Source organism: Chiloscyllium plagiosum, chromosome 8, assembly GCF_004010195.1.
Source record: "Chiloscyllium plagiosum isolate BGI_BamShark_2017 chromosome 8, ASM401019v2, whole genome shotgun sequence".
NCBI classification, from domain to species: Eukaryota; Metazoa; Chordata; class Chondrichthyes; order Orectolobiformes; family Hemiscylliidae; genus Chiloscyllium; species Chiloscyllium plagiosum.
The window spans coordinates 92,599,215-92,610,597 of NC_057717.1; the positions used below are offsets into that span (position 1 = coordinate 92,599,215).

The 11,383-nt window shown below is 50.2% G+C and overlaps 1 protein-coding gene across 1 annotated transcript in view; it reads right to left on the reverse strand.

Moving 5' to 3' along the window:
* The window catches only part of LOC122552353 (adhesion G protein-coupled receptor E5-like), a 37,077-nt gene that overhangs the window by 1,621 nt on the left and 24,073 nt on the right, over window positions 1–11,383 (reverse strand). Inside the window, exons 11-12 of the mRNA XM_043695103.1 lie at window positions 3,802–3,970; window positions 776–844 (exon numbers count right to left, since the gene is read on the reverse strand). Of these exons, the coding sequence (XP_043551038.1) occupies window positions 776–844; window positions 3,802–3,970 (238 nt within the window). The remainder of the gene's footprint in view (window positions 1–775; window positions 845–3,801; window positions 3,971–11,383) is intronic.

The window sequence follows — 11,383 nt, forward strand, 5'->3', positions numbered from 1 at the left end:
CTTCACTCTAATGCCCCATCCTCACTCTAATGTCCCACCCTCACTCTAATGTCCCACACTCACTCTAATGTCCCACACTCACTCTAATGTCGCACCCTCACTCTAATGACCCACCTTCACTCTAATGCCCCACCCTCACTCTAATGTCCCACCCTCACTCTAATGCCCCATCCTCACTCTAACGTCCCACCTTCACTCTGATGCCCCATCCTCACTCTAATGTCCCATTCTCACTCTAATGTCCCACCCTCACTCTAATGCCCACCCTCACTCTAATGCCCCATCTTCACTCTAATGACCCAACCTCAATCTAATGTTCCACCCTCACTCTAATGCCATACCCTTACTCTAACGTCCCGCCCTCACTCTAATTCCCCTTCTTCACTCTAATGTCCCAACCTCACTCTAATGTCCCACCCTCACTCTAATGTCCCACATTCACTCTAATGCCCCATCCGCACTCTAAAGTCCCACACTCACTCTAATGTCCCACCCTCACTCTAATGTCTCACCCTCACTCTAATGTCCCACCATCACTCTAATGCCTCAACCTCACTCTAATGCCCCACACTCACTCTAACGACCCATCCTCACTCTAATGTCCCACCTTCACTCTAATGTCCTACACACAAATTCCTGCCCCCCAACAGATGTCTGCCCCACAAACCACTGCCCCTCCCTAAGCACACACTATGGCACTTTCTCCCCCTCTCCCTTGCTCCCCCAGCCTCACAGCTTCTGGTAAAGCCTGTGTGTTGGAGAATCAGCTCCTTACATTGGAAGATTTCCAAATGCTGGAGTCCTTGGTGATCTTCGATGCAGTATTGAGGATCTCACTGCGAACCTGTTGGAACAGGAGAGAGGGGCTCCAGTGACTGAGGGCTGGTTCAATACTCGCACTGGTGACTGCCTGCTCTGTCTGTACAGTGCCAAGCCTGCATTGCCTGCACTGTCTTCACACCATCTCCCATTCACCATCCCCACACTTCCCCACCCCACAGTGCTCTCCTGAACACACCCTGACTCTCACTATGTCTCAGACCCAAACAGGTCAGCCAGCACTACCAGCCCGTTTCTGGGTGGGGTGGGGGTACGAGGTCACGGACTTGACTCGGTGTTACAGCCACATGCTGGAACTGGAGATAAGTTCCATTGTGGGCCTGCTCCCTTGGTCTTTGAGCCAGCAATGGGAAGTAGCGGATGGGTAATGTTACTGGGTTAGTGGAGTCCAGCCCCACTGGAGGGAATGGTTCAATCTCCACCGCTCAGGCCAGCCTCAGTAATGGTGACCTTCGAGTTGTCGCTGCTTGTCACAGGCAGACAGCTGGTTCAATAAGGAATCCTACCATCCTTGGCCTATTTGTGAGAGGCAGGGTAAGACATAGGAGCAGACATCGGCCATTCAGCCCATCGAGTCTGCACTCCCACTCCATGAGATCAGGATTGATCTGATAATCCTCAACCCCAAATGTCTGTCCACCTCAGCCTTAAGTATACTGAGAGACCCAGCCTCGACAGCTCTCTGCAGTAAAGGTTCACTCCCCTCTGAGGGAAGAAATTCCTCCTCATCTTTTTAAGGTGTGAGTAGAAAGATTCTTTTTCACAGAGAGGTTCGTGTGTGGAATGAACTTTCAGAGAAAGTGGTGGATTTGGGTACAGTTACAACATTTAAAAGACATTTAGATCAGTCCGTGAATAAGAAATGGTTGGAGGGATATGGGCCAAGCTGAGGCAAGGGGAGCTAGTTGAGTTTGGGATTATGGTCAGCATGGACTAGTTAGTCCGAAGAGTGTTTCCATGCTGGATGACTCTGACTCTATGACTGTCTAAATATTTCGATGTGGATTTACAATCCCAAGGCATATGAGGCTTTGGGTCAAGTGCTGAAATTTGGATTAGAAGTCTGATACTTGTTTTTGATTGGCACAGGTAGATGGCCTTTTTCTGTGTGGTTGACATCACTGACTTTTGTTCAATAAAATATCTACTGATCACTGTCAGTCCTGTGGGGAGAGATTGTGAGGCAATATATCTGCACAAGTAATCCAGAGCCCAAATACTTTGGTACATGGGCATACGGGTTCAAATGCTGGAACTTAAATACCGTTAATAAAATCTGGAAGTTAAAGCTAGACCATGGAATTATCATTGATTGACACTTCTTAAAAAAAATGCAGCCGTTCCTCAGGCAGGAGTCTCTGGCCCAGAGTCTTAAAATGGGCCTCTTGAGAATGGGTGAAACATCCAAAGATTACCATTCCCTTACTAATGGCTCCTTCCCCTTAATCCTGTAGGTTAGTCCTAAACATATCAAGTAAACATGCCAAATCCATGGACCCCACTGAAGCCAAGGTGCCTCAGTCTCTCCAGGCACCATCTTCCCATTTTAGTGGTTCCTCTTTTGAGGCTCTATCATGACCCCACAACTTATATACTGAACTTTCCACTTCACCATTTTTATTGTTATACTATTGCACAATATTGACAAAGAGACTAAGGTAGGTGAGGTCCTGGAAACAATCATTATCATGAAAGAGGTGGTGTTGGCCAAGCTAATGGAGCTAAAGGCAGACAAGGCTACAGGCCATGATGGAGAGTATCCCACCGTGCTCAATGTGGTGGTGGGAGAAAGAGCGAATGCACTTGTAAGGGATTTTCCAAAATTCATTGGATTCTGGGGCAGTCCCAGCAGATTGGAAAACAGCAAATGTGATGCCACAGTTTTAAAAAGAGAGAGGTAGACAAAAGTTGGGGAATTATAGACTTAACTTCTGTTGGGGGGAGAAAGCTTGAGTCTATTATCAAGGAAGAAATAATAAGGCATCTGGACAGAGATAGTCCCATTGGACAGACGCAGCATGGGTTCATAAAAGGCAAACCACGCTTAACTAATCTCTTGGAATTCTATGACGACATCATGAACATGGTGGACAATGGGGAACCAGTAGATGTGGTGTATGTAAGTTTCCAAAAGACACTTGACAAGGTGCTGCACAAAAGGCTGCTGGATATCTATTTGGTCTTCATAACGACTGCTGCATAAATAACCCACCCAGATCCATTCCCCAACCCTATTATTCCACATTTCCCCTGACTAATGTGCTTAACCTACATATCCCCGGACACTATAGTCAATTTAGCATGGCCAATCCACCAAACATGTACCCAGAGGAAACCCACCCAGACAAGGGGTGAATGGGCAAACTCCACACAGTCACCCGAGGCTGGAATTGAACCCAGGTCCCATGAGGTAGCAGTACTATCCACTGAGCCACCACGTCCCCCTCAAAGGAAGCGTTCCTCATCCAGCACCAATGGGATGATGTGCAGAGAGCCTACTTTGAGGTATCGCTGAGGGAGAGACGTTGAAGCAGAGGCTGCCAAAATAACCCTCTTACACATTTTCAAAGGGAGGCTCTCACATCCTCGTCAGCTCAACATCCCGTTTGAAAATGGGTCCCCACTCTGTCAATGAAAATATCATCAGCTGTGGAACGGGACCGAAGCCAATGGCCATCTGGGTTCCAGGGATCAGCACCACTCACTGAGACAGATTGTAAACCGTCACTGTACAGGTCAATCCTGCATCTGGATGTGTTCCCCATGACAGAGAGCCCCCTTTCCTCAACAAGCAACATCCTGAGAAGCTCCAGAAAGGGACATTGTCCCGACTCCAGACCCTCTCCTCCCACTCAGCTGCCCTTAAAATGAGCACGGGCACCAATGGTTGGGTGAGTGTACCCTGGCCGTTGTTCCTGGGTACCCTGGCATGGCCTGACCTAGCCCCAGGTAGGCACCTACCTGCTTGTTCAGGACGCAGTGCAGGATGAAAATGAAAAGCCCTTGCAAGCTGTTGAGTATGGTGAATATGTAGGACATGAAGATGGTGTCTCCGGTGATGTGAAATATGCCGAATATCCAGGTGCCACCCAACAGAACCAACTGGGCAATTGCAGTGCAGGTGAAAGACCTACCGAGAAGAGAAAACAAAAATCAACTAAAGGTTCTAAGTGGCTCCTTCTCCTCCCCCTTTGGCACACATCTGCAAGCTGAGAGGGTCGTTTACCTTCATTTCCCATCTACCCCCAGCTCATCCCATAGAGAGTAACTTGACATCCCTCACTCCCCGCAACATTGCTACTCCAGACACCGGATCCCTCACTCCCAGCTACATTGTTACTCCAGTGACCGGATCGCTCCCTCCCCACTGCATTGCTACTCCAGACACCGGATCCCTCACTCCCTGCTACATTGTTACTCCAGTCACATGATCTCTCACTCCCCGCTACATTGCTACTCCAGATACCGGATCCCTCACTCCCTGCTACATTGTTACTCCAGTCACCGGATCCCTCACTCCCAACTACATTGCTGTTCCAGTTACCAGACCCCTTACTACTAGCAACATTGCTACCCTAGTTATCAGATCCCTCACTCCTCGTTACATTGTTACTCCAGACACCAGATCCCTCACTCCATGCTACATTGTTACTCCAGTCAGTGGATCCCTCACTCCCCGCTACATTACCACTCCAGTCACTAGATCCCTCACTCCCTGCTATATTGTTACTCCAGTCACCGGATCCCTCACTCTCTGCTACATTGTTACTCCAGACACCGAATCCCTCACTCCCTGCTACATTGCTACTCCAGTCACCGGATCCCTCACTCCCTGCTACATTATTACTCCAGTCACTTGATCCATCACACTCCGCTACATTGTTAATCTAGACATCAGATTCCTCCCACCCCGCTACATTGCTACTGCAGTCATCGGATCCCTCACTCCAGTCACTGGATCCATCACTCCCTGCTACATTGTTACTCTAGACATCGGAACCCTCCCTTCCTGCTACATTGCTACTCCAGTCACCGGATCCCTCACTCCCTGCTACATTGTTACTCAAGTCACCGGATCCCTCACTCCCTGCTATATTGCTAATACAGTCACTAGTTCCCTCACTCCCCGCTACATTGCTAATACAGTCACTAGATCCCTCACTCGCTGCTACATTGTTACTCCAGACACCGGATCGCTTACTTCCGCTACATTGTTACTCCAGACACTGGATCCCAACACTCCTTGCTACATTGTTACTCCAGACACCGGATCCCTCACTCACTGCTACGTTGCTACTCCAGACAACGGATCCCTCACTCCCTGCTACATTGCTACTCCAGACACCAGATCCCTCACTCCCAGCTACATTGTTACTCCAGTCACCAGATCCCTCACTCCCTGCTACATTGCTACTCCAGACAACGGATCCCTCACTCCCTGCTACATTGTTACTCCAGTCACCGGATCCCTCACTCCCAAATACATTGCTGTTCCAGTTACTCCAATCACCAGATCCCTCACTCCCTGCTACATTGTTACGCCAGACACCGGATCCCTCACTCCCTGCTACCTTGTTACTCCAGTCAACAGATCCCTCACTCCCTGCTACATTGTTATTCCAGGCACCGGATCCCTCACTCCCTGTTACATTGTTACTCCAGTCACCGGATCCCTCACTCCCCACTACATTGCTACGCCAGACACCGGATCCCTCACTCCCTGCTACACTGTTACTCCAGTCACCTGATTCCTCACTCCCAACGACATTGCTGTTCCAGTTTCCAGACTCCTTACTGCCTGCAACATTGCTACCCTAGTTATCAGATCCCAGTCACTCCCTGCTACATTGTTACTGCAGTCAGTGGATCCCTCACTCCCATTACATTACCACTCCAGTCACCAGATCCCTCATGCCCTGCTACATTGCTACTCCAGTTACCAGATCCCTCACTCCCTGCTACATTGTTACTGCAGTCACCGGGTCCAACACTCCCTGATACATTGTTATTCTGGACACCGGATCCCTCACTCCCAGTTACATTGCTACTCCAGACACCCAATCACTCACTCCCTGCTTCATTGTTACTCCAGTCACCGGATCGCTCACTCCCTGCGACATTGCTAATACAGTCACAAGATCCCTCACTCGCTGCTACATTGTTACTCCAGTCACCGGATCGCTTACTTCCGCTACATTGTTACTCCAGACACTAGATCCTAACACTCCCTGCTACATTGTTACTCCAGACACCGGATCCCTCACTCCCGGCTACATTACAACTCCAGACACCGGATCTCTCACTCACTGCTACATTGCTACTCCAGTCACCAGATCCCTCACTCCATGCTACATTGCTACTCCATCTCAACACTCCCTGCTACATTGCTACTCCAGACACCAGATCCCTCACTCCCCGCTACATTGCTACTCCAGACAACGGATCCCTCACTCCCTGCTACATTGTTACTCCAGTCACCGGATCCCTCACTCCCAAATACATTGCTGTTCCAGTTACTCCAGTCACCAGATCCCTCACTCCCTGCTACATTGTTACGCCAGACACCGGATCCCTCGCTCCCTGCTACCTTGTTACTCCAGTCAACAGACCCCTCACTCCCTGCTACATTGTTACTCCAGTCACCGGATCCCTCACTCCCCACTACATTGCTACTCCAGACACCGGATCCCTCACTCCCTACTACATTGTTACTCCAGTCACATGATCCCTCACTCCCAACGACATTGCTGTTCCAGTTACCAGACTCCTTACTGCCTGCAACATTGCTACCCTAGTTATCAGATCCCTCACTCCATGCTACATTGTTACTCCAGACACCGGATCCCTCACTCCATGCTACATTGTTACTCCAGTCATCAGATCCCAGTCACTCCCTGCTACATTGTTACTGCAGTCAGTGGATCCCTCACTCCCGTTACATTACCACACCAGTCACCAGATCCCTCATGCCCTGCTACATTGCTACTACAGTCACCAGATCCCTCACTCCCTGCTACATTGTTACTGCAGTCAACGGGTCCAACACTCCCTGATACATTGTTATTCTGGACACCGGATCCCTCACTCCCCGCTACATCGCTACTCCAGACACCCAATCACTCACTCCCTGCTTCATTGTTACTCCAGTCACCGGATCCCTCATTCCCTGCGACATTGCTACTCCAGACACCAGATCCCTCACTCCCTGCTACATTGCTACTCCAGACACCGGATCCCTCACTCCCTGCTACATTGTTACTCCAGTGACCGGATCCCTCACTCCCCACTACATTGCTACTCCAGACACCGGATCCCTCACTCCCTGCTACATTGTTACTCCAGTCACATGATCCCTCACTCCCCGCTACATTGCTACTCCAAATTCCGGATCCCTCACTCCCTGCTACATTGTTACTCCAGTCACCGGATCCCTCACTCCCAACTACATTGCTGTTCCAGTTACCAGACCCCTTACTACTAGCAACATTGCTACCCCAGTTATCAGATCCCTCACTCCTCGTTACATTATTACTCCAGACACCAGATCCCTCACTCCCTGCTACATTGTTACTCCAGTCAGTGGATCCCTCACTCCCCGCTACATTACCACTCCAGTCACTAGTTCCCTCACTCCTTGCTATATTGTTACTCCAGTCACCGGATCCCTCACTCTCTGCTACATTGTTACTCCAGAAACCGAATCCCTCACTCTCTGCTACATTGTTACGCCAGACACCGGATCCCTCACTCCCCGCTATATCGCTACTCCAGACACCCAATCACTCACTCCCTACTTCCTGAAGAAGGGCTTATGCCCGAAACGTCGATTCTCCTGTTCCCTGGATGCTGCCTGACCTGCTGCGCTTTTCCAGCAACACATTTCCAGACCGAATCCCTCACTCCCTGCTACATTGCTACTCCAGTCACCGGATCCCTCACTCCCTGCTACATTGTTACTCCAGTCACTTGATCCATCACACTCCGCTACATTGTTAATCTAGACATCAGATTCCTCCCTCCCCGCTACATTGCTACTGCAGTCATCGGATCCCTCACTCCATGCTACATTGTTACTCCAGTCACTGGATCCATCACTCCCTGCTACATTGTTACTCTAGACATCGGAACCCTCCCTTCCTGCTACATTGCTACTCCAGTCACCGGATCCCTCACTCCCTGCTACATTGTTACTCCAGACACCGGATCCCTCACTCAACACTACAATGCTACTCCAGACACCGTATCCCTCACTCCCTGCTACAGTGTTACTCCAGTCACCGGATCCCACACTCCACACTACATTGCTACTCCAGACACCGGATCACTCACTCCCCACACTACATGCTACTCCAGACACCGGATCACTCACTCCCTGCTACATTGTCACTCCAGTCACCAGATCCCTCACTCCCTGCTACATTGCTACTCCACACACCAAATCACTTACTCCCGCTAAATTGTTACACCAGACCCAGATCCATCACTCGCTGCTACATTGCTACTCCACACACTGGATATTTCACTCCCTGCTACATTGTTACTCCAGTCACCGGATCCCTCACTCCTTGCTACATTGTTACTCAAGTCACCGGATCCCTCACTCCCTGCTACATTGTTACTCAAGTCACTGGATCCCTCACTCCCCGCGACATTGCTAATACAGTCACTAGATCCCTCACTCGCTGCTACATTGCTAATCCAGTCACTGGATCTCAACACTCCCTGCTACATTGTTACTCCAGTCACCGGATCGCTTACTTCCGCTACATTGTTACTCCAGACACCGGATCCCAACACTCCTTGCTACATTGTTACTCCAGACACCGGATCCCTCACTCACTGCTACATTGCTACTCCAGTCACCAGATCCCTCACTCCATGCTACATTGCTACTCCAGACACCAGATCCCTCACTCCCAGCTACATTGTTACTCCAGTCACCGGATCCATCGCTCCCCGCTACATTGCTACTCCAGACAGCGGATCCCTCACTCCCTGCTACATTGTTACTCCAGTCACCGGATCCCTCACTCCCAAATACATTGCTGTTCCAGTTACTCCAATCACCAGATCTCTCACTCTCTGCTACATTGTTACGCCAGACACCGGATCCCTCACTCCCTGCTACCTTGTTACTCCAGTCAACAGACCCCTCACTCCCTGCTACATTGTTACTCCAGGCACCGGATCCCTCACTCCCTGCTACATTGTTACTCCAGTCACCGGATCCCTCACTCCCCACTACATTGCTACGCCAGACACCGGATCCCTCACTCCCCGCTACATTGCTACTCCAGTCACCTGATCCCTCACTCCCAATGACATTGCTGTTCCAGTTACCAGACTCCTTACTGCCTGCAACATTGCTACCCTAGTTATCAGATCCCTCACTCCCTGCTACATTGTTACTCCAGACACCGGATCCCTCACTCCATGCTACATTGTTACTCCAGTCATCAGATCCCAGTCACTCCCTGCTACATTGTTACTGCAGTCAGTGGATCCCTCACTCCCGTTACATTACCACTCCAGTCACCAGATACCTCATGCCCTGCTACATTGCTACTCCAGTCACCAGATCCCTCACTCCCTACCACATTGTTACTCCAGTTTCCAGATCCCTCATTCCTTGCTACATTGTTACTGCAGTCACCGGGTCCAACACTCCCTGATGCATTGTTATTTAGATTTAGATTAGATTAGATTACAGTGTGGAAACAGGCCCTTCGGCCCAACAAGTCCACACCGACCCGCCGAAGCGAAACCCACCCATACCCCTACATTTACCCCTTACCTAACACTACGGGCAATTTAGTATGGCCAATTAACCTAACCTGCACATCTTTGGACTGTGGGAGGAAACCGGAGCACCCGGAGGAAACCCACGCAGACACGGGGAGAACGTGCAAACTCCACACAGTCAGTCGCCTGAGTCGGGAATTGAACCGGGTCTCTGGCGCTGCGAGGCAGCAGTGCTAACCACTGTGCCACCGTGCCGCCCACAATTCTGGACACCGGATCCCTCACTCCCAGCTACATTGCTACTCCAGACACCAAATCACTCACTCCCTGCATCATTGTTACTCCAGTCACCGGATACCTCATTCCCTGCGACATTGCTACTCCAGACACCAGATCCCTCACTCCCTGCTACATTGCTACTCCACACACCAGATCACTTACTTCTGCTAAATTTTTACTCCAGGCACTGGAATGCCTCACTCCCTGCTACATTGCTACTCCATACACCGGATCACTTAATCTCACTGCATTGTTACTCCAGACACCAGATCCCTCACTCCCTGCTACATTGCTACTCCACACACCAGATCACTTACTCCCGCTACATTTTTACTCCAGACACCAGATCCCTCACTCCCTGCTACATTGCTACTCAACACACTGGATCTTTCACTCCCTGCTACATTGTTACACCAGTCACCGGATCCCTCACTCCCTGCTACATTGTTACTCCAATCAATGGATCCCTCACTCCCTGCTACATTGTACTCCAGTCACCGGATCCCTCACTCCCTCCTACATTGTTACTCCAGTCACCGGATCCCTCAATCCCTGCTACATTGTTACTCCAATCAACGGATCCCTCACTCCCCGCTACATTGTTACTCCAGACACTGGATGCCTCACACCATACTACATTGTTACTCCAGTCACCAGATCCCTCATTCCCTGCTACATTGTTACTCCAGTCTGTGGATCTCTAACTCCCGCTACATTGCAACTCCAGATACCGGATTCCTCACTTCCTGCTACATTGTTTCTCCAGACACCAGATGCCTCACTCCCTGCTGCATTGTTACTCCAGTCACCAGATCTGTCACTCACTGCATAATTGTTACTCCAGTCAGTGGATCCCTCACTCCTGCTACATTGCAACGCCAGACACCGGAACCCTCACTCCCCGCTACATTGTTACTCCAGACACTGGATCCCTCACTCCCCACTACATTGTTACTCCAGTCACCGGATCCCTCACTCTCTGCTACATTGTTACTCCAGACACCGGATCCCTTACTCCATGCTACATTGTTACTCCAATCACAAGATCTGTCAGTCCCAGCTACATTGTTACTCCAGTCAATGGATCCCTCACTCCCGCTACATTGCAACTCCAGACACCGAATCCCTCTCTCCCTGTTGCATTGTTACTCCAGTCACCAGATCTGTCACTCGCTGCTACATTCTTATTCCAGTCAGTGGCTCCATCACTCCATGCTACATTGTTACTCCAGTCAGTGAATCTCTCACTCCCGCTACATTGCAACTCCAGACACCAGATCCCTCACTCCCTGCTGCATTGTTACTCCAGTCACCAGATCCGTCACTCCCAGCATAATTGTTACTCCAGTCACCGGATCCCTCACTCCTGCTACATTGCAACTCCAGACACCGGAACCCTCACTCCCTGCTACATTGTTACTCCAGACAACGGATCCCTCACTCCCCACTACATTACTACTCCAATTACCAGATCCCTCACTCCCTGCTACTTTGTTACTCCAGTCACCGGATCCCTCACTCC